This window comes from Aspergillus candidus, assembly GCF_002847045.1.
Source record: "Aspergillus candidus strain CBS 102.13 unplaced genomic scaffold BDW47scaffold_6, whole genome shotgun sequence".
NCBI classification, from domain to species: Eukaryota; Fungi; Ascomycota; class Eurotiomycetes; order Eurotiales; family Aspergillaceae; genus Aspergillus; species Aspergillus candidus.
Window position 1 is genome coordinate 427359 of NW_020194011.1, and position 24504 is coordinate 451862.

Sequence of the window (24504 nt, forward strand, 5' to 3'; positions counted from 1 at the left end):
GATTTGTTTTTACTGGCCCGGTGGTTCAGGCACCTCTGGGGGCATAATTGGTATAAATGAGTATAAACCCGGTCATAGTGACCAAACCCAGCAAGGATTACTCCGCCCGGAAATGCATACGTCATAGTGCCGTTGATAGCCTTTCATTCCCATGTATACTGTTCGGCCTTTTCAATGGGATATTAACATTCTTTCAATTTATTTATTTATCTGAAAGTATCTCTCGTTTGCCAATATCAACACTATCGAGTTTTGATCGGTAGGTATCACTTGATAATTACTAGACAGGAAAGCCTTGTGCAGTTGTATGCATTATTACTCAGCATATCCCCGTAAACACTACGCATGCATGGATGGGCCCAACAGGGATGTTCAACAACAGGACAAAAATCGTTTGATAGAGGATCAGTCGTCTAAATCGAGCTCATAAAACTCCTCCAAGACCCATTCACAGAATTTTTCAAACTCTTCGTACCACTCCCGTAATCGAGACGCTTTTACTCCACTCCCAGTAACCCCCTCGCCAATCCCAGATAGCCATTCCGAGAGTGTTTGGTCTTCATAGCAGCTCCACCGGATAGAGTTTTCCATCATCATCGCAACGCCAGTCAGTCCGAGGCTCTGGAACCCCTGGAGTGCGGTCCAGTAATCCAGTGTCAGCGTATTGGCGTTCTGCCCGCACACGCCCGGAGTACCACTGCACAATGCGACGGGGACACCGCGCGATGAGAGGGCTAGGAGTGGATGAGACTGGACCGCGTCTGCAATACGGAGTGCCCCGTGGGAGCGTACACAGCTTTCAATGAGGATTTTCTTCTCCTTGACGAGATCGACGAGCAGCGGGTGTCGATGAAGCGAGGACCCGTGACCTATCCTGCGTGTACCCAACAATATGGCATCGAATAGGTTGCGGTCCACATTGTCGTCGTCTCCAAGATTGCCTCCAGCATGAAACAGGAACGGGATAACGACGCCCTCTTCGGCGCACAGCCTGCGGAAATAAAACAGTAGTGGGACGAGCTCCACAAGGGGCTTGCCTCCGTCCTCAGGTTCGGCGATATCGTACCCACAGATGACGCCCGGCACGTCTAATTTTGCCAGCACACACTCTTGCATGCTCTGTACAAATTGCTTCGTGGGCAGCGATCGTAGTGTTGCCCATATGACCCGCGCGCCGTGAAAGCTCCGCCCTTCGTCTGTGCGTTTGAACTGCTCAACTTCTTCTTGGAAGACTCGACACCATGCTGTGTATCCTTCCTCGAAGGTGTTTGCTCCTTTTAGTGTAAACGGTGCGCTAAACACGTTTCGAAGTTCCGCATATCGGATGTTATCGGCCGCAAGCTGCCTGAAAATGCGGCGCAGACACGAGCGCAGGATTGGCTCGTAGCTGAGAAGGGAGTTGAGAATGGGAAGGGAGACTTCTGAAAACGTCGTAGTCTCGTTAGTTCCTGTAGACTGGCCCGATTCACGCTGCGTGTTGGTGCACCGCTGTTGAAGCCAAAGACGGAATCCGGGTTCTCCGCCATCAGGAAACGAGGATGCCGCTTCTGAGACAGGCACTAGAGCCCCGGGGTGGTATGTTCCCGTCCATATATTCGGCCGAGCTTCGGACTCACTGGCACGGCGAGTCGAGTAACGGAAGTGGAAAGGGACGCTTTTGCAGTCTTCCCCCTGAGCTAATGGTTGGGAGGCACAAATGTGGAGTCCCGGTGTGGTCAGTGCCTCGTTGACGATAAAGTCGATATCGACTGCTGCGTGCAAATATACATGCAACAGGGAGCCCTTGGGTAATTTCTGCACAACCTTCCAAAGTCGGGAGGTTTCTGCAGGACTGGATGAATCATCTGATCCATCCCTGTGCTTTCCTAGCATCTGCCTAAACTCTTGATCACGTATCCGGGCCACGATGTCGCAAGCCCGAGCAGCCATAGGCGTCAGGGCCTTACGAAAATTGGCATCTAAACCCAGCCGCGTCAGCTATAGGAACCAAAGTCACCCAGAGGAGCGGATCGCACAGACCATGACGCTGTTTCTGTTCCTCCGAGATCAACGAATCTCGACCTTTCAGATATTGCTGGATGAAAGGGTCCTCGAGCTGAGGAATCCCTTCTTCCAGCTCCCATTCAATGTCTTTCTGTTCCATTTCAGACCGGCACTTCCGCGCGAAAATCAAGCATGGATCACGATTAAGCTGGACGGGAGGTGGTGAGTCTAGGTGGGGCGGGCGGCCCAGACCGATTCAACTACCGGAACTGCCCCACATAGCAGTGGCATTCTGGGTCTGCATGGTGTACACCAACACCGTTTAAGCATAGAACATGCTCTTTGGGAGCACGCCATAATACCAAGAGATGAAAAATTGGTTGTGAGATGAATGATGGAGATTTTTTTTAAAACAAAAAATATGGCGTTGATGTTGACCTAGATGTACTTGTACCAATAGCTATCCGATTGAAATATCAGGACAAGACTGCTTTCACCATGGGAAAACAAGATGCCACAGCCACGGTATCAGTCGAGAGTTCACCGTCATCGACGGAAAATAGAACGTGGTATCGCACTACACTTTTCAATGCCTTCGTTATCGGCGGGGTTGGCTTCATGGCCCCGGGGTTATGGAATGCCATGAACTCCCTGGGTGCCGGAGGCGCCCAATCGCCGTTTTTGATCAATGCTGCGAATTCGCTTGTTTTTGGACTGAGTATGTTATAATACCAACTATCTGTTGATCTGGGAGTATATTTGTCTTTAGTAAAGCTAATCGTTCCGTTGAAAGTGGGATTCTTGTGTCTCCTTGGAGGCCCAATTGCGAATCGCATCGGACTGAACTGGACCCTATTGCTGGGAGCTATCGGGTATCCAATTTATTCGTGCGTGTTAGAATACTTGAGTCCAATATTCGTTAAAACTAATGACACAATAGGGCTGCGTTATATACGAATAACCGCTATGTATTGCTCCTGCAACCTGTGCAGCTGTAAAGTGCTTATTTTTTTAGGGAAACGTCTGGTTTGTCCTCGTGGGATCGGCGGCTTGTGGGTTGTCGTAAGTGTAAAAACTCAGATTTATATGACTTTGTCTAAAGACAGCAGGGCCGGACTCTTCTGGGCCTCGGAGGGTGCTGTTGCACTGGGCTATCCGGAGCCATCCAAGCGAGGCAGATACATGAAGTGAGATCCATCACGATCAAATCCTAGGACATGACTGACTGTGCACAGTATATGGCTTTGGTTTCGTACGGGTGGACCCTTACTGGGTGGTGCGATTGTGCTGGGATTGAACAAGTGAGATCGAGATACTCGAAACATCTGACATTGAACACTCTCGCTAATCTTGTGATAGTGATACCGATTCGAAAAGCAAGGGGAAGATCGGTTCCGGTTTGTCTATTCTCAGCTACCTCTCCAGGAAAAATTGAATCTGACATACGCGCAGAGACGTATCTGATTTTTGTGGCCCTTCAATGTCTTGCCGCACCTCTGGCTTTATTGCTATCGCCACCTGAAAAGGCCCAACGCAGCGATGGAAGCAAGGTGGTTGTTATTCGGGAAGATTCGTGGCGAAAGGAGATGCGTGCACTCTGGAAACTTAGTCGTCGTAAGGAGGTAAGTTTCTCATAACCACCTAGCTGAGTCAATCTTCTCAGCGGAGTCAATCGCTGACGAGCACAAGGTTGTTCTGCTTCTGCCGGTCTTCTGGGCAGCATATTTCAACCAGTACAGCAAAAGCATGTTGAACTATTCCCAGCTATCGATGAACAGGACTGACTTGATGAAGATTTTCAAACATATTACTTTGGTGTTCGAGCTCGCGCCCTCATCGGGTTTGTCAGTGGGTTTCCAACTCCCCAGAATGAGTTTTGATGTAGCATGCTAAGCTCAGCAAAGGTAACTTTGCGAACCTGATATCCTCTGGAATTATCAGCCGATTCCTCGACTACCAAAAGATATCGACCAAAAAGCGGATCATGTACAGGTATGTAGCCAGCCATCGAGTATGGAAATTGGAATAGCGCTGAGGCTCTCAGTTTCTACTACGTGGTTCTCATCCACATTGTCGCCTGGGTGTACGGCTGGGTCATTCAAGAAAAATACACCGCCAATCCACCCTCCCTGGACTGGACTGATCCGGGCTTCACCGAAGGATTCTTTGTGATTCTACTCTGGGGTACGTATTCGACAATCCGTGGACCTGAACCCGCTGATCCTGATCCCCATTGACACCGCGATAGAATTCTCCCAGCAGTCGCTGCAGAATCTTCTCTACTATCTGGTCTCCACGATGACAGATAACATCTCCGAGCTGTGTACGTGCATCATTCTATATATGGCGATGTACATCACTGACGCGCGTAGCTCGACTCACCGGTATTTTGCGCGGACAGGAGAGTTTCGCGCAGGCGGTGTCGTTCGGTCTTAATACCCGGAGCTGGACGGGAGGAAGAGTTCCTCTCGCTGTTAATACGATCTTACTTGGTATGTTGTACAACCCTGTGGTGTTCTGTTGATGGGAAGGAGAAGGGGCGTGAACTGATGTGTATTGAGTATCCAGGTATCGCTGTCTTTCCTACATGGTTAGTAATTAGAGACCATGTCCCTATTGAACATGTCGAATACACTACGTCAGAGAGACCGGATGAGGAGAATGTGGTTATGGAGAAGTAATGGTGAGACCGGTGGAAATAACAGCCGCTTGCATGTTATATATACTTACCATCTGGGGGTGTAGGACACCACGGAATAGTAGCAAGATGCAACAATCGATCTAATACACACCATTAAAACAAATAATATGCAAATATAAAGATCTAGAACATGCAATATCCAACCACTGCAGTGCAATGCAGAACATCTTGGATTGTGGCTGAGTGGTGATGATGACGATGTTGTGATCCGCTCGTGCGATTGGCGGGACTAAGGCTCCACCCCCAGGTTTTAACCGACGCTCCCAGGCAGAAATCCAAGCATGTCAGGCCACTCTCGTCACTGCCCGCTTCTTCTCCACTGGACACCTTGGATGAGATTCCCTACATCATCCCACCACTCCTACCTTAAAGTCGCCTCCTTTTTCACCTCACCTCATTCTCACCTCCTCACTTCATCTGTGATATATATCAAACACTACCTCAAAATCATCTGTCCGGATAACAGCACCTCCCTACAAAGTTCCGCTACGTCATGCAACTTTCCACCACACCCCCCACAAGCCACCGACCCTTTATCCGAGGTCCGACCGTTACCGCGCCCTTCAGGGGCAGAATCGCCAAATGGTACGTGACCTTCCATCTGGATCGGTTTGGAAAGCTGGATGAAATTATTAGTCAATGGACAATGGCTTACGGGATTTTGAATAGGTATCTCCCTGCTGTGGCTATGATCGGTATTGGTACGTTTTCCCCTGTAGAGTCCAGCGGCTATACATTCACCCGCTCGCTCCGTCACCCGATCCACCCCGAAACAAATGGATACATTTTTGTGAACTCACATCTAATTCTATATTGATCAGGCTTCGGAATCTCCAACTACTACGCCACCCAAGTCCAGAGTCAATGCGAATTCGCCGAGGCGGAACAGGAGCGGCTGCGTCGGAACCAGCAGCTGATGGACGCCTACGGCGACAAGGACAACGTGCAGGACTTGCAGCGCGCTCTCGACACCTACCGACCGCAATGAGCGTCTGAGTCTCATCAGATTGTGACGGCCTCACCACCTTCGTTCTTTACTTCTTCCTTTCTTTACTTTTTCCGTTCGGGGCGCACTTCGGAGTTTACTCGGCTATGTGATATGATGCAATGGTGGATTCGGATTGATTTCTTGGCATTCTGGAATGCATTTTTCGGCGGGTTTGCATTGTTTCACTGGTTGAGATCCTATGCTCAACTATTTCTTCGTCCGAGTGGCCTCATCCCGTGAGTTCAATTTGGAGCAGCTGGCTGCTTGGTTGACCGGTGCGGGGGTGCACACCCATTTTTGTGTATGGGTTACACTGTCTGTATATATTTAACCATGATATTGGTAGTTGACATTACGCGTGTTGTTCTTCTTTAATGTGGGATTGAGTAGCAAGTTCCAGCCACCGACACTATCCAACACTTTTGCGGGCTTAAACATAAGCAGAAGGGAAGAAAAGAAAAGAAGCCTGTATTCTCCTTTAAATATCGCCAGTTAACTACCTTACGTATACCAGGGAGGCAAAGAAGGCAAGAATGAGCCACAATACAGATGCACTGAACGAATGGCAGATGACACTCGGTCGAAGAAGTCACCTGATATCAATTCTAGTTATCACGTCCAACTCTTTTGACACCCGAATCCTTACTTGCCATAGTTCCCCAATCTCATCAAGGTTTTATCCTCCCTGACTTTTACGAGTTAAGATTGAAGCAGCAAGTACTCGGGCGGGCTGCTGTTGGAGTATGTTTAACAACGGAGTAAGAACTTAATCTCCTTCTAGCGTCGCTTCCTAACCCCCTATTCTCAGTATAGAATCATGAATTCGCGGCCTGTAGCTTCGACCCTTGGTGTTTAGATTAGGCTGAGCCATTTCCACCGTCCTTGATCTAAAAATATACCAAGTCCCAACAAAGCCACTTCATTGATTGTCAAAACTGCGCTGTTCGGGCACGTCCTGGGCATCAGGTGGACTCCCGAAGCCGGTGGTGGGCCGCTCCCGGCCCTACTCCTCAGAGGGTATAGCTATGCCTAGTGTCTGCCGATGAAGGAAGATGACTGGCTGCGTCGTCAGAATTCGCGCTAAACATAGGCAGAGAAATTCGGGATGAGTAAGAATAAATCCTTCACTGCCCCAACGTTCAAGGCAATGACTGACTTGTTGACTACGAGTTTCTCGGACCCAGTTAAGAAGGCCAGACTATTGGCGAGATCGTCTACATTGGCGTCTTGAGGCTGCCTTTATGGAGTAGTCTTGACCTTCTCTAACCCTGGCGATGGGGGCCAAAATCGGCACCTTGGAACCCGATTGGCGGCAAAGACGGAGTATGGAGGGTCACTGGGGACGATCGTCATACCGAGTGGATCGGTCCGTCGACCAAGCCATCGCCGAGTGTCAGCACTATCACAGCCTTGTACGCTCCGCCCCAGACTTCAATGCCTCCAGTAGGCTGGACAGCGGGATCACGGTATCCAAGGGGGATGGTACTGACTCGGTTGAGTCCGACGGCGAGGATAAAATGGGGGTGATTCCCCGTCATAGATGGGATCTTGTTCAAGCCAACCAGATCAGCCAGCCCTCATTACCTTTCTACCATGCTCACAAAATCATCCCTACTTCTCGCCCTCACGGGCGGTGCTCTCGTCGCTGCGGCGCCTCAAGGCTTCCAGTCGACCGACTCTCCTTGCGCACAAGTCTCGAAGCAATATGCGAAGGCTGTCAAATCTAACGGTGAGTGACCGTGATGGAGGTTGATCTTGGGGTATTGCTGACTCGGGGTAGACCCCAAACCCAAAGTTCCTGGCGCGCTGGCACGTGATTGCCTCTCGTCGATGCCCTTTGAAAGCAAGAAAGCCGTGGCATTTGTGGACGACCTGAGGAAGTATCTGCAATGGCAGTCGACTGTCGATATCCTGGAGAGTATGTGGTAATCCTAGCCTCAAGCCGTGGGAGGTCACCTTCTAATCGTTGTTCAACTGCAGACCCGCCGACGACCTACCTGGGTGCCCCCGTGGATCTTTGGGGAGGCCTGGATTATATCCAACAACAGGCGCGTGCTGGCGACTTTGCCGGCCAGTACGAGTTCGACAATGCCATCATGGAGCACTTCAACTCAGCCAACGAGGGCCATCTATCTGTCATCCCTTGCTCCACAGGTGTTTTCTCCTTTCAGGTGGATCAGCAACTCGTCTCCGTCTCGTCCGACGGCTTCGAGCTGCCTCACGTCTATACGATGAGTATGTCGTCCAGTCTAGAAATCCATAGAGAAAGAAAGCAAGCACACTGACAGACAACTTCCAGATGATGCCCAGGTTCTCCAAGAGAAGCCCAATGCTGTCTCTCCCGTCGTAAAGATCAACGGCGCCGACGTTAACAAACACCTGAATGACGTGGCGAACCAAAGGCGCTATCAGGATCCCGATGCTCGTTACAACGGGCTCTTCCATTCCTTTGCTCGGTATAACAGTGACCCCGCAGGCGGATTCGCCCACAATCAGGATGGCTTGTGGCCTGGCGCGAATGAGTTCATTCTGGACCACGCCAACGGAACAACCACCAAAGCCAAGGTGAACGCTGTAATCACGAGTGAATTCAACTACGCCGACGGCAAGGAGTTCTACAAGGCCGTGTGTTTGCCCCAGCAGCCGAGCAGCTCTGCCACTGCCTCGCAGACCCCGACGTCTACGCCGACATCCACGCCGACATCAACACCTAAGCCAAGCTCCACCTCTGCCGTCGCCAAGCCGCCGACCAACTACCCCAAGGCTGCCGTCCGTGATGACAACAACCTGCTGTCCGGCTACCTGCTGGACGAGCGCGAGCTGAAGGACGTCGCTGTGCTGAGCGTGCCCACCTTCAGCATTAGGGCGGTGGAAAAGGTGACGTCGACCGTCAACAAACTGGTCAACGAATTCATCTCGAAGGCCGTCAAGGCCAACAAGAAGAAGATCGTCATCGATATGACGGCCAACCCGGGCGGTGATTTGCCGTACGCCGCGGACCTCTTCAAGGCGTTCTTCCCCAACAAGACCCCCTACCTCTCGTCGCGCTTCCGCGCCCACGACGCCCTCTACCTTGTCGAGAAGGTTATCTACGCCTTGCCCAAGGATTCTCTGTTATACGCCCAAGCCATCGAGTCTGGCTTCGCCGGCCACACCAACCCAGACCAGTCCGACGACCTCACCCTCAAGGAGTTCTACGGCCCGCACAACATCCTCGGCACAAACATGACCTCCCCCTCCTCCTTGGACCTCGACGCCCTCTCCAAAAAAGCCACCCCCATCCAAGGCTACGGCGGGATCAAGCTCGCGCACGACAAACCCCCCTTCGCCCCAGAGGACATCCTCATTCTCACCGACGGCGCCTGCAGCTCCGCATGCCCCATGTTCACCCAGATGATGCAAAACGAAGGCGTCAAGACGATCGCCTTCGGCGGCCGCCCCCAGTACGGCCCCATGCAGGCCATGGGCGGCACGCGCGGCACCCAGGCCCTCTTGCACCAAATGGTCCAACAGGTGATGATCGCCGCGCTCCAGTACGCCAAATCCGCCGGGGATGTCCTCTCCGCCGACGAGATCAAGAACCTGGAAGCCTTGACGCCCGCCAAGGTCAGCCCGCTGAACATGCTGGAGATGCGCCTCAACCTGCGCGATGGCTTCCACCGCAGCGACAAGGAGAGCGAGATGCCGCTCCAGTTCGTCTACCAGCCTGCTCACTGCCGTCTGTTCTACACCATCGACAACGTCCTTCACCCCGCAACTACCTGGAGCTCTGCCGTCAAGGCTATGTGGGGCGGAGGTGACTGCGTTGCTGGATCGAGACAGTAGTCTAGCCGGGCTTCTTCCCCTATTAATCTGATTTATTCCCTTGTTATCTATAATGTATCTCCTTGACTCTTGTACATACATACATACCCCTGCACAAGAACGTTATATATTTTTTTATCTTTTATCATTTTGTTTCATTTGATGGGTTGGAGTTTCCTCGCCTGATTGGTTAACATCGTGGTCTTGCATTTCCATAGATTGATACAAAACTGGACACATGAATGCGATGGATATACTTTAAACAATTAACTTCCATAGCCAAGTAAAACTACTAGTCCATTTAGAAATCACCACCTCCAACTGTTCACCCTGTATAGAAGACATTGATAGAGCAGCCAAAGAATAGTGACGTAGTGCTACTACGGCACCACCAAGAGAATGAAACAAAAGCATGATTCTGGAAGGAATGCGCCCAGCGCGCAACTCTAGTAACAACCTGAGGCGGTAACAAATAGAAATAGAGTAGTAGTGGAATCAGTGAAACAAGCGGTGAAAACAGTCCTAACCGATGATAATTGATGGTCTTGAATGTATGAGAAAGGTCGTAGTTAGAGGTTGCAAGTTGCGAGAAGATATGACAATGCGAAATAGTATAATATAAGAAAAAGACCCTGCAAGTGCTGAAAGTCACATGTTTGAGTAGTTGCGCTTGCAGTCACTGCACGGAAGAAATCTCCTTGTAAATCACCTATCCAGCTGTAGTGATATGCCAATAGAATAAATATCAAGACAAACTGGATCTCTCGATATATGAATGCTATTTGTGTAAACAAAATTCACACGAGACGAATCAGAACAAGGAGTGCAATCAAGCGTTTAGTCAAAGAAAAGTGTCATCAAAACAGCAACGAACGAACCAAAATCCAAGAAATGGAATCTAGTAAGACCACATGTCCCGATCACCAACCGAATAAACCAGCTTCGTACTGAAAAGCTGCGGCCCCGCCAAGGCAACCTCCGCGACTGCGATGCCGAGATCGTTGGCGATCCACTCGAAGGGGACACCTTCGGGGACGGCGCGAAAGTGCGGTATGCAGCCGCAGATCATTCTGGCGGTGGGGCTGATCGACGCTTTCCAGTCGGGCGTGGGCGGCCTGCTCAGGATGCATTCCTCTGCGGGGGTGCGGTAGATGAGGGCGATGTTGTGGTCGGATGCTATGGGAGGGGTTTCTTCTTGGAGGTCTGGGGGGAAGAAGGTGGGAGAGGGGCCGTGCCAGGAGGCCCAGGTGTATTCCATGGTTAGATGGAGGGGCCTCGGGAGGTTGGCGCCGTGGAAGAATTTTTTGATCCAGGTAGAGGTGGAGGGCTCAAATACTGTAGCTGTGAAGTCGATGGTGAGGTGGTGGAGATTGGGCGCTGCGAGGTGGCGCCAGGCTTCTTGAGGGGTGAGGGGGAGGAGCGAGGAGATGTGGATGCGGAGGCTGTTGAGAGCAGGAAATGTAGACATATCGGGGAGTCCGTTAAAGGGTAGCGCCGGAATGTCGAGCTTTTCCAGAGACTGTCGGTGTACAGCTAGTAGGCTTTCGATGGTCGACGCAGTGTAGATATCCGTGTAGGGCGAGTCAAGAACGTGAGAGAAGACCACTTCGCGGAGACAGCGTGGCCACTGGAACAGGAGCTCCGCGACGTCAGGGTCTGCTATTGGCACGGCGAGTGTCAAGCTGGTGATGTTTCCTGTTCTGCGGCGGGTGAACGGGAGCAGTTGCTCGAGCTCTCGTGGTGATCTCGGTTGATTTTGAGGGCGGAGCCACGCAACTTTAGGGCATTTGATACCCTCAGCTGCGGACCATGGTCGTATCTCTATCAACTTGTCATTTACATATTCTGACCACGCGATATGTCTGAGTCGCAGGGTTTTGAGAGTGAGTAGGTCAAACAGCTCGAAGATGAAGCGGATAGGGAGTCCCTGTTGCACGGTACACAGGTCCAGCTCAACCAGTGGAAACTTGCTTAGGCTCTCAAGCAGTGGTATATTGCATGGGAACGCCATGCTCTCGAATTTTGCCTTGCGGACAGGACTCTTATGCTCGGCTGCCTTTCGCGCCATTTCAACGCAGAGATTGTTGCCTTCTTCGGTGTAGGTTGACATGTGGAGAGATTGGGGGTAGCGCCAGAGGTAGGGCTTGCTGTGCATATGACGCAATAGCTGCCGAGTCAGACGATGATCATGTCTTTCGTTGCGATATGTAAGTTTAGAGAAGATGAGTCTCTCGGCCACAGTTCTCCACGTCTGGCAAACCTGCATCAGTGGAAGCCATGTGGAACAGAGAGAACGCTGTGGCTCATCGGGATTTTCTAGATGTGAGAATATCTCAATTAACACTTCTGTCGGTAGTGTGGACACCCTAGATGTTGTTTTTAGGGCTGGTAGTGGTAGTGTTGTAGACATACTGCACTCGAGGCGATGGCGGGGTACTAGAGAAAGAGAACGGATGAAGCTGCAAGGCTGGGGAAGCTATCAGTATAGCCTATTTAGCGGCCTGTATCACCTGACATAGTGTGAGTTGGCTTGGAATTTGCGGGTTATAAAGAGCAAGGGGTAATATTGTGGAACTGCATCTATTCCCACCACATCAGCCACTCAGTCTATGCATCCACATCCATTCGGGGGCCGGTAAAATTCTTCCTCCCATCCACAATCCACTGTACCACCGATACAATCAAGATGATCCCAAACGCAACGACACAATAATCTACAAAAGACGCATTAGTATCCACAACAAATTCATGATGATTTATAACTTACTCATACTGCTACCTGTCACCACCCGCGAGGGCGGAAACAGGAAAAGCACCGTGGTCAAAGCAATGTACGACAGTGAGATCTGTAATGTCAGCAGTGTTCACAAAAGAAGATAAGACAGACGTACAATATCAATCACCCATCCAACCATATTAGGGACCTTCCACTTCCGGTCCGGAAGTGTCTTGCGTCCGCGAAGACAGTTCACAGCAATGGGCATAGCATACGACAAATCCAGTGCCACGACAGAAGACGAGATAATCGCGTTGAAGGCGCTACACCTGTCAGTACATCCCCTCAATCGAATGATTTGATGACAAACCTCGTCGAACCCAAGTAGATCAAGCCGAAAATCACGACAACCACAGAACTCAGTCCCAGCGCATTTAGAGGAAGGCCTAGCTTGGGATGAACGTGCGCGAAGAAGCGCGAGGCCGGAAGACCGCCGTCCCTGCACTAAGTCAGCTTGCTATTTTGGTCTAGAGGGTAAAGAAAGAAAACTTGCCTTGCGAATGCGAAAATCATCCGGCTACTCGTTGTCATGACGCTGAGGGTCGCAAACGCCAGACACACGAGTGGGAGCCTGTTTGGTCAGCAGCTGCAACGGTAAAGCCAGGAGTAGACCTACATTAGAAGGCAGATGCCACCTGCGGTGTTCTTTGTCGCATGCAGAAGAATCTGTAGTAACGGCCCTGCCTCCGAGTCGATCACATCTTTAATGTTGCCTGCGACGAATAGAAGGACAATAAGGAAGACGGATCCAGTGAACGTTCCGATTCCAACACAGCCAACCATGATTTTCGGCCCTCTGATAGATGGTTGGGGAATTTCTAATCGGTTAGGCTGGTTTCGCAACTGAGAAGTAGTGAATGTATCGTACCCTCGATCATGTGGACAACGGCGTCCTGTATCACTGTTAGAATGTTGAGAACTACCAAGATAGGGAAGCAGGAAAGCTTACAAACGCTGTAACTCCCAATCCTCCTTGCAGAAGCTGCTGTCGTTAGCAGACATGTTATTGAAACCAGGAATGGGAGACAAACCCCCAGCATCCAAGCAACCCCATCAGGCCCTGACAATTAGCAACACATAATCTGTAAAGCTTCTAGGACACTCACAGCCAGTGTTGTTGACAAATTCACAAAATACGAAGCTATGCTGTCAGCGTTGGAGCAGGACACGGGGCAGCGGACATACTAAGCAGAATTGTAATCCGGCGACGCGCATGCTAAGAGTGTGATGGAGACAAGTACGAAGCCACCCAGCGACCACGTCACTATATCGATTAGCGCACGTCTGGCTAGTCGCAAAATTGAACATACAGGCACCGCGGTATATGATTGGGAGGATGGAGTTCATGAACGCATTAATGACGAAGGCCAACAGCGTGTATCCCACGTAGATGAGAAACTGCTGCCAGCGCTGCCACACGAAGCCCTATATCGACGTTAGTCAGTTCGCAAGGCGTAGGGGATGGGCAGGCCTACCGGGTATACAGAGGATACGATGCCGGCAATGAGTTGGGCCGACAAGAGACAGTTGGTAGCTACCAGGGCAACCTAGGTCGGGTTAGCTACATAGCAAATTTGGACTTGATGTCATACCCATCCAGCGACATTCACCCAGCCAGTCACCCACGACAATATCGGGACCCATTCAGGCCATGAGACTGTTATCTTTAGTACATGACAAGAGATCAAATACCGCCATAAAACATACCCGCTAGAGACATATGTTAGATAATTCTCCAATGATGGGGGACGATTACATACCTGCCACCCAATGATACTGACCACCCGCCCTAATGAACTAAGTATTTTCTCTATTCCAGCCATGATGATATACATACGTCGGATAAGCAGACAGGAACTCGGCCAAAGAGGCCGCAATGCAGAGGTTGCAGGTTCCAGCAGTGATAAGCCCTTTACTCATTAGCACTGATCAAGCCAAGGCTGAGGGGAGGACACACCCCAGATTACACTCGTACTCCCACCCGAAGTTAAGCTGATCGATAAACTGGCCGAAAGCGCCGTCCAGGACTAAATCTCAGTCAGCCTGAAAGTCCAAAACCCAGCACCCGAGCGTGGTATACATTTAAAACCGCAAACGCCAAGCCCAGCATGGATCTAGGAAACGTTAAATTAGTGGACCGTGATGACAGGTTATTGAAAAGACGTACAGAGTCGAGAAATTCCGTTTCAATTCGGGCCTGTGGCCCATTTGCGCCAGCTGGACATCATCCTCGGCGACCTCCTCGAACCTCTTCTCGTCTTTGGTGTCCATAGTGATAGTGTTTTGGAAAACAAAGAGATTCCAGACGGCGTATCGAACGGTGTGTCCGTCCCTCGGAAATATGTAGTAAAGTAGGGGTGGCTTGACGCTAGGGCTGCAGCCACTAGGGATTGAAAGACCCTAGCCAGTTGGATGGATACGGAATGTCCATCCTGCGCAAATGCGGGGAAGCTTGGTCGCGTGAAGCCGCCCCTATGTTGCCTTATCTGGCCGTGTCTGGGTCTCCTGGTTTTATCACGTTCAGGAGAATGCTTAGGTGCAGCTCCCCTGTCATAAGTGGATCGAAATCCTGCTTATCGTACTAATCCTTTGAGATATGCTTCCCGCCCGCCTGGACTTCCCCATCTCGTGATCAGTCCGATGCTGACATATTAGCTTCAATTGGCTGACACGTTCCCTTACTGATAGTAATGCGTCGCCAAGTGGTCCAGAGATAGCTGACTCGTCTTTGTCGTGGGTCATGCTTTGCTTTTTGCTGATTGGGTCTGGTCGATAAATAGATCGGCTGTCTGCTCGTCCGTCGTCGGCGATAGCTGTACTACGGAAGAGCTCTTCTTCGGTACCTCGGACGATAGACTAGTCGCGAGAATGATGTTTCCTGCAGTTACCAAAATCTGCGCCCTGCTGGGAGCTGGTACACTTCCTATGTGCGCCGGATATGTCGCCCAGCCTCGCAGTAATCAAAAAAGCGATGATATTTGCACCGAAACAACGATAGCTATCTTGTATGGGATCCTTGTCGATCTGCGCGTATATTCTGACACGCACAGGGGTGGTGGCATGGCTGGCGTCTCGGCAGCAGTATGTGATGTGTCTACCATTGGCTTCACCCTACCATTAGCAATCTCCACAAAACGGTGGCAACCGCGTGCTCATCGTACTAGCAAGCGCTAAAAAATGCTTCCATTACCGATTTCTTTCTCCTCGAATCCCGAGGCACCTTAGGCGGGCGGGTATGGCACACGGACTTCGGTCAAGATAGGTTGGGGAAGCCGTACACAATAGAGCTTGGCGCGAATTGGGTGCGTCCTTGGAAGACAAACAACGACCAAAGAATCATTAGCCACTGATCGGTACAGGTGCATGGGATAGGATCGCATACCACCGGTGGGAGACCCTTTTCAACCGCCAGGCTTGTAGCTGGTTGGCTAACTAAAACCAGAGAATCCCCTTTGGACGCTAGTGAGACCCATTTCCCTATGAATGGTCCCACATCTATAGTAACGTCAGACCGAGTAGGCAGAAAAATACAACATCAGCAACACCCACACCACCTACCGTTCTATCCGGACATACAATGAAACTGGATACACCGATTATAGACATCTTTTGGATGCCTATAGTTCTGCTTACGTGACCGCTGCCCAGGCGGCCGGACGAATTTTGACATCCAACCTCCAAGACCAAACAGCCCGCTCGGGATTGGCTCTCGCCGGCTGGCAGCCGCAGAAGCATGATATGGCGGCGCAGGCAGTGGAATGGTGGAACTGGGGTACGATATAGGGAAGACCGTTGGAGGTAGTAGTAGCCTTAGTTATTTGTGGCGCTAACACAGCGGTGCTCGGACAGATTTTGAAGACGCGTCGACGCCCGAAACGAGCTCTTTCGCGTTCGGCATCGCAGGCGAGAATCTTACTTTTCACCAGTTTGGACCGCGAAACAATATGGTGACAGACCCCCGCGGGTATCGCACCATCATCGAGCGTGAAGCGTCAGCGCTCTTTCCATCGGGCCTGCAAGACCATCGTATATGGCTCGACTCTCATGTCACTGACATCGAGTATTCCCCCAAAAAGGTGACTGTGCGCACGAAGGACGGGAGCTGCGTGCGTGCGGACTATGTCATTTGTACCTTTTCCCTGGGTGTGTTGCAAGATCACGACGCCGTCCGATTTGAACCCCCACTGCCGGAATGGAAGCAGACTGCGATTCACAAGTTCACCATGGGCACCTACACCAAGATATTCATGCAATTTGAAGAGGCCTTCTGGCCGACGGATACGTTGTTCTTCCTGTACGCATCACCTACCACGAGAGGATACTACCCGATATTCCAGTCGCTCACGGGGGACGGATTCCTTCCGGGCTCCAACATCCTCTTCGTCACAGTCGTGGGCGAAGAAGCCTATCGGGTCGAGCGACAAACGGACGATGAGACGAAAGAGGAGATCCTCACCGTTCTCCGTGAGATGTTCCCAGACCATGAGATTCCCGAGCCTACAGCATTCACGTATCCACGCTGGTCGAGGGAGCCATGGACGTATGGCAGCTATTCCAACTGGCCCGCTGGGACAACCCTCGAGATGCACCAGAACTTGCGCGCGAACGTTGACCGGCTATGGTTCGCGGGCGAGGCCACCAGCACCCCGTACTTTGGATTCCTGCACGGGGCCTTATACGAGGGCCGCGAAGCCGGAGAGCACGTCGCAGCCCTAGTGCAGAAGCGCTGTATGCCGCTTGACGGGACGAAATTCTGTGGCGATAGAAAACGTTATGAGCGTCTTCATGGTACGACGCCGTCAGATTCGTTTTCCGCAGAGAATGGATGGCCCGTGAGTAGTATGGAGTTATAGTTTCATCTTCACTTGGCGCGAATTTTGTATCTTATTGGGCGTTTGGAGGGTAGGTCTATTGGCAGATAAGAAATTGCTTAAACTGTCTGCGTTATTTTCGGATCTTTGAAGCATGGGTGTTGCTGGGGATAGATAGCCGGAGAAGCTTTTGTATTGTGTTGGATCTTTGGGCTCAGGGACAAGAATCTCTCGATATTTCATGCCATCTCTCGAAACGAATTCTCGTGACTTTTTAGATCGGCTATAGCCATGACTAGAAAATTCACAATAAATCATTACATCTCCCAAGAGACTGAGCATGGTCTGGCACCGATGGGGAAAACCACCTTCGCCGTGTATAGGTGTAATTTATTGCAACTTGCCTGCAAGTCATCGAGGAAATCCACATCAGTGCCAATTTAGCCGAGTGTCCTTCTGATTATCTTCGAAACAATGTCACCATCAAAACAGAGAGAAAATATGAGGTGACAAGGGGGAACGGAGACTGAGTAAGAGAAGAGAAGGAGTCACCTGGTAAATAGACGTATATGATCTCCAAAGATGAGAGCTGGAGCTTCGGCTAAATAATATATTCGGGTTAGGCAGTCGATGAGTTCAAAAGTCTAGAACAGATAAATGAGACAGAGCAGAAGGGCGAAGTAGAAAGTGGGAAGCAGAGGGTGAATGAGGGAAGTGAAGAAGTTGCCCAGTAAACAGGAGAACGCGATCTCTTCAGACGTACTAGATGACTGAGGCACGTACACTTCGGTACCTATCCAGACCCGGAATTCGGGCACCAAATCTTCCTATGGTTGGTTTATGCGGAGAATGAGCCTTTGCATTGACTTTATCATCCTAGGCCACGGTCGTAGACTATATAGATGCCTTGAGAAAGCGTGATCTGCAACTGAAACCATCGCCTACTAGGCTTACAGTATATGGGCTGCTATACTAAGAGAATGCACAAGGCTATCAAAACGACGTAAGGAGTAAAGTGAAATTGGTATGCTGAAATGCCTAAATCTAATGACCCAGATTCTTAGGAGCGGCGGTTGCTGGTCCTTCAGGAGTAACATATGCCTGATGTCATTAGCACAGGCGTCACTCATACCGAGAAGAAGTGTGACATACCTTGGACATTCCACCATCGACCACAAAATCAGTACCATTAACGAAACTGCTTTCATCACTGGCCAGGAACACCACGGCCTGAGCCTGCTCGATGGCCTCACCAAACCGACCAGTCGGGAAGTGGACCTCACGACGGTGACGTTTAGGCTGGTCATCGCCGAGCCAATCCTGCAATAGAGGAGTGCTTCGAAGGTCAGCCACATGTTACACTTGCACCAACCAACCAACAAGGACGGGAGAAAACATACTTGAGAGGCGCAGGGCACAGGGCATTGAACCGGAGTCCCTCACGCGCATGCACAATAGCAAGCTCGCGGGTCAATGCCAGGACAGCGCCTTTGCTAGCAGTGTAGGCCAGCTGGGGCGTGGCACTCCCCACGAGGGCGACCACACTAGCCGTGTTGATGATGCTACCTCTGGTCTTCTTGTTGCGGCGCATGCTTTGCACCGCGTGCTTGCACCCGAACCACACTCCCTTGACGTTGATGTTCTGCGTCATGTCCCAGATCTTCTCGGGGGTGTCGACGGCGTCGGCGTCGTCGGCGTGCATGATACCGGCGTTGTTGAAGATCACGTCCGTGCCGCCCCAGCTATCCTGGGATTCCACTATGGCCTGCACGTCGGACTCCTTGGAGACGTCACACTTGATGATATCCACTCGAGGGGCGTCCGGCACGACTTCCTTCACCTTGGCAATGGCCTTTTCCAGGGCCGGGACGGAAATATCGGCCATGAGAACCTTGGCCCCTTCGCGCGCGAAGAGGATGCTCGTTTCTAGGCCGATGCCACTGGAGGGGGTCAGCTCTGGGATATGATGTAGATGAAGGGGATAAGACGATAGTGGCCTACCCTGCGGCACCGGTGATGATGGCATTTTTGCCCTGAAGGCGACCTCTTGGAGCTGAAGCCATAATGCGTGTATCAAGGGTGACGGCACAGCGTTAGCGGGTAGAGTGATATCGATAGAGCTTGATACCGCAGCAGAATTTTGGGCGTACTGTAGTAGGAAGTAACCAACTTAAGGAGCTCGACAGATTGAAAAAGGTGAAGGAAGAAAGAGAACCAATGTAAATGTTTTGAAAGAACCGACAACTCATACTTGCCAGAGCTTCGCGAAGACAGACGGGGCAGGGGTGGATCCATTATCTAAGCGCCGATAAGGCAGCCAGGCCTTACCGATAAGGTTTGACCGATAAGGCCTGACCGATAAGCCTGATGGTCATGCCTGACCTCTCCCTTGCCTGTTGCCAATGGGCCAGAACTTCATTTGCTTCAACCATCTCCGTTCATATTTCTCTCACCTTCAACAGGACTTTGCAAGCTAGCCCCACTGGGTTCAGTAAAAATGGGCTCTTCAACCACGGACGAGGTTACCCTCGAAGATCTACCTGACTTGCTGTATAAGGACACCCGCGTCAAGGTGGCTGGAGTGGATGTCGATGGCCAGCTGCGCGGGAAACTAGTGTCCAAAAAGAAATTCTTGTCGATGGCTGAAGAGGGGTTTGGCTTTTGTTCGGTGGTGTTTGGCTGGGATATGCATGACCAAACATACTTCAAAGAACTGGGGATCAGCAACAAGGACAATGGATATCGCGATATCCTCGCCATCCCGGACCTCAGCAGCTTCCGGCGCATACCCTGGGAGAAAAGAGTCCCCTTCTTCTTGGTCCGATTTTATGACCCTGACACCAAGGAACCACTATTTGCATGTCCCCGTGGTTTGCTGAAAAGTGCAGTGAGCAAGGCAGAAGCTGCGGGTTATCGCGCAATGGCTGGGGGTGAGTCTGGTGACCCTATTGAAGATGGCTAGATGACACTGACGTGTGTAGCGGAATATGAATTTTATCAATTCCGTGTCCCAGACACCCACCCCACCCCCGAGCGGAATGCCTCAGCGACTGCGACCTTCCTCAAAGAGAACCCCGTCGAGGCTCTGCCCCCGCTGACGGAGGGGATGTTTGCATATAGTTTGAGCCGTCCGATTCACAATCAAGACTACTACTATGGAGTATACGATAACTGCCGGTTATTCAACTGTGGGATCGAGGGGTGGCACACCGAGAGTGGTCCGGGGGTGTATGAAGCCGTGAGTGGCCGATTTGCGCGCGGAGCTCAGCAACTCATGCTGATGGGACAAACTAGGCGTTGGAGTTTGACGAGGCCAAAGCAATGGCAGACAAAGCCGGACTGTTCAAGTAGGTTCGCTGAATGTCCGTGGCAATCATCCCATTAACCCTGAGGTCGTCTAGGTTCGTGGTCAAGTCCATCGGGACCAAGCATGGCATCACCCCGTGCTTCATGGCCAAACCACGCCAGGGCCTGCCTGGGAACAGCGGCCACATGCACATTTCGCTCGTCACAGCGGACGGGACCAACGCCTTCTACCGCAGCACCCCCGATCCGTCGCCGCCGTACCCCGACGTCGCCCATCTGTCCGACCTAGGACGACACTTCCTGGCAGGGATCCTCAGCGGTCTCCCAGACATTATGCCCATGTTCGCTCCGACGGTCAATTCCTACAAGCGGCTCGTGGAGAACTTCTGGGCCCCGGTCACAGTCTCGTGGGGGTTGGAGCACCGGGCGGCGTCCATTCGGGTGATCTCCGCACCGACGGCAAGCCCGAAGGCCACGCGACTGGAGGTGCGGGTACCGGGAGCGGATGCCAACCCGCACTTCGTGCTGGCGGCGGTGGTCGCATTGGGCTGGCGCGGAGTGGAAAAGAAGCTGGACATTCCGGTGCCGCCGTTGTCCAAGGGCGACGACATGGGCGGGGCCAGCGATCAGGGAGCGCGACTGGCTAAATCACTGGGCGAGGCGACGGTCACGTTCATGCGTCCGGAAAGTGTCGCGCGGGAAGTGTTTGGCGACGCGTTTGTGGATCATTTTGGGGGGACTCGCGAGCACGAGGTGCGCTTGTGGGAGGAAGCCGTGACCGATTGGTTTGTTCTTCCCTTCATCTTCTCTGTGATTAGTCTATGGAAAGCGTGCATACTGACAGTTTGCCAGGGAAGTGCGACGGTATATCGAGACGGTCTAGAATTCTGGAGAGGATCTAGTATAGACACATATGGGAATAGCATTTGATGAGTGATGATACGCATGACATTTCTTTGTTTGTTTAGCTTAGTTTTCTTTTAATCTTTTTTTTTTCTTTTTTTCTTTTTTTTCTTTTTTCTTTTCGATTACCTTCAATTAAGAGCCATATCTTTATTTTCCGTATTATTCATCATTCTCTGGCCCGTTCTCCCTTGAAACCACCAGGGTTTTCGCCGATACTGTATAACAAGAGTATCTCCCGCCGTCTCCGTTGGAACCCGATCCCGGGCAGCCATCACATGCCGGGTAGTCAGTATTTCACATGCCGGGGACCTCGAGAGCACGTATACGGAGGACCATGGTGGTAGAGAACCAGGGGACAAGGACTAGGCCTTGATGAGACCACCATACTAACTACCTAGCTGGCTAGCTAGCTGTCTGTAGCCCGTACAGCTCACCAGCTTCCGTGAGCTTGGTGATTTTCCAGGCGCAAAGCCCGCCGCCTCAGGCCAACATGAATTCCGTACCGACATCGGAACAAGCCGGTTCGGATAGGAGGCGTGGGAACCCACTGGTGGTGGAAGGATGAACGACCATTATTGGATTATGAGGACTGCAGACAATCATATTGACGTCGAGCCGCGGCAGTGGAAGGATGGAAGGATGGAAAAGGTGGGAAGGTTATCGGGTGTGGGGAATGTAGCAGTTATCCCGAGGTTAGATGAGCTATAGTTAGGGTTGGTTTCCGTACCGTCATCGATACTGGAGGACTGTAGGACTGTAGGACTGTAGGACTGTAGGACATAGTGAATGTTCCAGTGGTAGGGGCACCAGTCTGTTAGACATTCTGTTTAGACTGAGGGTCTCATGAGTCACTGTCTTATAAGAAATGTCTCGGTATCTATACAATCGCACGAATGGAGCACGATGCAGGACGGCGTTCTCCGGCGGAAGGGAGGCGGAAGTAGAGAAGTCGGCCGATATCCATATACTTAACCTTGGTATTCATGGTAAGAAACCGTACGCTTTTCCGTGGGAAACTGTCCACGCTAAACTGTCTTTCGTCATTCTGTTTATGTCATCAGGAATTCCCCGCGGGAATGTCACATGCCGCCCGCACATCCATCTCTCCCGCCAACCTCACTGGTCAACTTCATCTCCATCAGCTCCAGAGTTCTCCAGTCATGGCTGGGTGGATCATCCACCGTCTGGCCCAGGTATTCGCCTTACCAACTCAGCGTATCACCGGGCTGGAGCTCCCCCCAGCGAGCCTATCATCGACTATCTTCGTTTAACCGCGGTTCAATGGTCGAGGTTCGACGTGACGTAGTCCGAGATGCTGAAGCCATGGCCATGTTATCATATATTATCAACTGCCTCCTCTTTTTCTTCCTCTCTTTTTTCCCTCTTCTGACGCAAACCTTTTGTCTCTCTCAGACTCTCACATATCCCATAATCCAATTCTATCCGCCATCATGAGTCAAGTCGATACCCAGGTGAAGGATGTCACCATCCTGGGCCCCATCCCCCAGGAGGCCCGCAAGATCCTCACCAAGGATGCCTGTGCCTTCCTCGCCATCCTGCACCGCACCTTCAACCCTACCCGCAAAGCTCTCCTGCAGCGTCGAATTGACCGCCAGGCCGAGATCGACAAGGGTCATCTGCCCGACTTCCTCCCCGAGACCAAGCACATCCGTGAGAATGACGCCTGGAAGGGCGCCCCGCCCGCTCCCGGTCTCGTCGACCGCCGTGTTGAGATCACCGGTCCCACCGACCGCAAGATGGTCGTCAACGCCCTGAACTCGGATGTCTGGACCTACATGGCTGATTTCGAGGGTAAGACCCTTTTCTTCCTCTTAGTTTGTAGGAGGTCTATGTACTGACTGATTAGACTCGAGCGCCCCTACCTGGGAGAACATGATCAGCGGCCAGGTCAACCTGTACGATGCCATCCGCCGTCAGGTCGACTTCAAGCAGGGCCCCAAGGAGTACAAGCTCCGCACGGACCGCACGCTGCCGACCCTGATCGCCCGTGCCCGTGGCTGGCACCTCGATGAGAAGCACTTCACCGTCAACGGCGAGCCCATCTCCGGTTCGCTCTTCGACTTCGGTCTGTACTTCTACCACAACGCCAAGGAGTTGGTGGCCCGCGGGTTCGGCCCCTACTTCTACCTGCCCAAGATGGAGTCTCACCTCGAGGCCCGTCTGTGGAACGATGTCTTCAACCTGGCCCAGGACTACATCGGCATGCCCCGCGGCACCATCCGTGGTACCGTCCTGATCGAGACCATCTCCGCCGCCTTCGAGATGGACGAGATCATCTACGAACTGCGTGACCACAGCTCCGGTCTCAACTGCGGCCGCTGGGACTACATCTTCTCCTTCATCAAGAAGTTCCGCAAGCACTCCAACTTTGTCCTGCCTGACCGCTCTGATGTCACCATGACCGTGCCGTTCATGGACGCCTACGTCAAGCTGCTCATCAAGACCTGCCACCGTCGTGGTGTTCACGCCATGGTATGTTCTTTCTCCCCCTCTCTTCTCGTCTCATATACTAACAACAAACCAGGGTGGTATGGCCGCTCAGATCCCCGTCAAGGACAACCCGGCCGCCAACGACAAGGCCATGGAGGGCGTTCGCGCCGACAAGCTCCGCGAGGTGCGTGCCGGTCACGACGGCACCTGGGTGGCGCACCCGGCCCTGGCGGCGATCGCCTCGGACGTGTTCAACACGCACATGCCGACTCCCAACCAGCTGTTCGTGCGCCGCGAGGACGTGCACATCACGGCCAACGACCTGCTCAACACCAACGTGCCCGGCAAGATCACCGAGGAGGGCATCCGCAAGAACCTGAACATCGGCCTGTCGTACATGGAGGGCTGGCTCCGCGGCGTGGGCTGCGTGCCCATCAACTACCTGATGGAGGACGCCGCCACGGCCGAGGTGTCGCGCTCGCAGCTGTGGCAGTGGGTGCACCACGGCGTGACCAGCTCCGAGGGCAAGAAGATCGACAAGGCCTACGCCCTGCGTCTGCTCAAGGAGCAGGCCGACAGCCTGTCGGCCAAGGGCCCCAAGGGCAACCGGTTCCCGCTGGCGGCGCGCTACTTCGCCGGCCAGGTGACGGGTGAGGACTACGCCGACTTCCTGACGAGCTTGCTGTACAACGAGATCTCGTCGGCGGGCAGCCAGGTGTCGAAGCTGTAAATGATTTGATTTTTTTTGATTCCCTGTATTGTATTTCCTATGTGATTT

At 52.0% G+C, this 24504-nt stretch overlaps 9 protein-coding genes across 9 annotated transcripts; 5 read left to right on the plus strand and 4 right to left on the minus strand.

Moving 5' to 3' along the window:
* Nucleotides 1–246: 246 nt before the first annotated feature.
* On the minus strand, nucleotides 247–2184 carry BDW47DRAFT_100420 (putative CECR1 family adenosine deaminase). The gene is made up of 2 exons (XM_024811428.1): nucleotides 2020–2184; nucleotides 247–1958 (listed from the first exon to the last, which is right to left on the minus strand). The coding sequence occupies exons 1-2, from the start codon at nucleotides 2141–2143 to the stop codon at nucleotides 406–408; spliced, it is 1677 nt and encodes a 558-aa protein (XP_024675064.1). The 5' UTR covers nucleotides 2144–2184; the 3' UTR covers nucleotides 247–405.
* A 297-nt stretch (nucleotides 2185–2481) lies between these two features.
* On the plus strand, nucleotides 2482–5672 carry BDW47DRAFT_123111 (major facilitator superfamily domain-containing protein; the record flags this gene model as incomplete). Its single annotated transcript, XM_024815995.1, has 14 exons — nucleotides 2482–2701; nucleotides 2777–2870; nucleotides 2924–2951; nucleotides 2999–3045; nucleotides 3093–3170; nucleotides 3219–3284; nucleotides 3343–3380; nucleotides 3436–3605; nucleotides 3673–3823; nucleotides 3888–3969; nucleotides 4028–4167; nucleotides 4232–4306; nucleotides 4356–4475; nucleotides 5506–5672. The coding sequence occupies 14 exons, from the start codon at nucleotides 2482–2484 to the stop codon at nucleotides 5670–5672; spliced, it is 1476 nt and encodes a 491-aa protein (XP_024675065.1).
* Nucleotides 5673–6875: 1203 nt separating this feature from the next.
* BDW47DRAFT_100425 (uncharacterized protein) lies at nucleotides 6876–9707 on the plus strand. The gene is made up of 4 exons (XM_024811429.1): nucleotides 6876–7401; nucleotides 7453–7590; nucleotides 7653–7907; nucleotides 7972–9707. Exons 1-4 carry the CDS (start codon nucleotides 7266–7268, stop codon nucleotides 9495–9497), a joined length of 2055 nt encoding a protein of 684 aa, XP_024675066.1. The 5' UTR covers nucleotides 6876–7265; the 3' UTR covers nucleotides 9498–9707.
* Nucleotides 9708–9799: 92 nt separating this feature from the next.
* BDW47DRAFT_100426 (F-box protein) lies at nucleotides 9800–11946 on the minus strand. Its single transcript, XM_024811430.1, has one exon. It carries the CDS (start codon nucleotides 11884–11886, stop codon nucleotides 10375–10377), a length of 1512 nt encoding a protein of 503 aa, XP_024675067.1. The 5' UTR covers nucleotides 11887–11946; the 3' UTR covers nucleotides 9800–10374.
* Nucleotides 11947–11994: 48 nt separating this feature from the next.
* On the minus strand, nucleotides 11995–14763 carry BDW47DRAFT_74899 (amino acid permease). Its single transcript, XM_024819746.1, has 19 exons — nucleotides 14420–14763; nucleotides 14333–14366; nucleotides 14210–14279; nucleotides 14090–14162; nucleotides 14013–14041; nucleotides 13845–13909; nucleotides 13728–13799; nucleotides 13563–13677; nucleotides 13438–13516; nucleotides 13359–13393; nucleotides 13284–13312; nucleotides 13202–13234; nucleotides 13121–13145; nucleotides 12869–13070; nucleotides 12746–12823; nucleotides 12563–12691; nucleotides 12368–12515; nucleotides 12244–12322; nucleotides 11995–12190 (listed from the first exon to the last, which is right to left on the minus strand). The coding sequence occupies exons 1-19, from the start codon at nucleotides 14521–14523 to the stop codon at nucleotides 12084–12086; spliced, it is 1506 nt and encodes a 501-aa protein (XP_024675068.1). The 5' UTR covers nucleotides 14524–14763; the 3' UTR covers nucleotides 11995–12083.
* Nucleotides 14764–15120: 357 nt separating this feature from the next.
* On the plus strand, nucleotides 15121–17105 carry BDW47DRAFT_115631 (putative flavin containing polyamine oxidase; the record flags this gene model as incomplete). The annotated part of the gene is made up of 6 exons (XM_024814820.1): nucleotides 15121–15257; nucleotides 15303–15333; nucleotides 15417–15554; nucleotides 15697–15714; nucleotides 15772–16024; nucleotides 16102–17105. The coding sequence occupies 6 exons, from the start codon at nucleotides 15121–15123 to the stop codon at nucleotides 17103–17105; spliced, it is 1581 nt and encodes a 526-aa protein (XP_024675069.1).
* A 920-nt stretch (nucleotides 17106–18025) lies between these two features.
* On the minus strand, nucleotides 18026–19275 carry BDW47DRAFT_100430 (putative short-chain dehydrogenase/reductase family protein). The gene is made up of 4 exons (XM_024811431.1): nucleotides 19065–19275; nucleotides 18464–19003; nucleotides 18216–18399; nucleotides 18026–18164 (listed from the first exon to the last, which is right to left on the minus strand). Exons 1-4 carry the CDS (start codon nucleotides 19124–19126, stop codon nucleotides 18108–18110), a joined length of 843 nt encoding a protein of 280 aa, XP_024675070.1. The 5' UTR covers nucleotides 19127–19275; the 3' UTR covers nucleotides 18026–18107.
* A 285-nt stretch (nucleotides 19276–19560) lies between these two features.
* On the plus strand, nucleotides 19561–21252 carry BDW47DRAFT_123117 (glutamine synthetase family protein; the record flags this gene model as incomplete). Its single annotated transcript, XM_024815996.1, has 5 exons — nucleotides 19561–19993; nucleotides 20045–20301; nucleotides 20358–20410; nucleotides 20465–21154; nucleotides 21222–21252. The coding sequence occupies 5 exons, from the start codon at nucleotides 19561–19563 to the stop codon at nucleotides 21250–21252; spliced, it is 1464 nt and encodes a 487-aa protein (XP_024675071.1).
* A 1474-nt stretch (nucleotides 21253–22726) lies between these two features.
* BDW47DRAFT_115633 (malate synthase) lies at nucleotides 22727–24456 on the plus strand (the record flags this gene model as incomplete). The annotated part of the gene is made up of 3 exons (XM_024814821.1): nucleotides 22727–23087; nucleotides 23143–23768; nucleotides 23821–24456. 3 exons carry the CDS (start codon nucleotides 22727–22729, stop codon nucleotides 24454–24456), a joined length of 1623 nt encoding a protein of 540 aa, XP_024675072.1.
* Nucleotides 24457–24504: the final 48 nt, after the last annotated feature.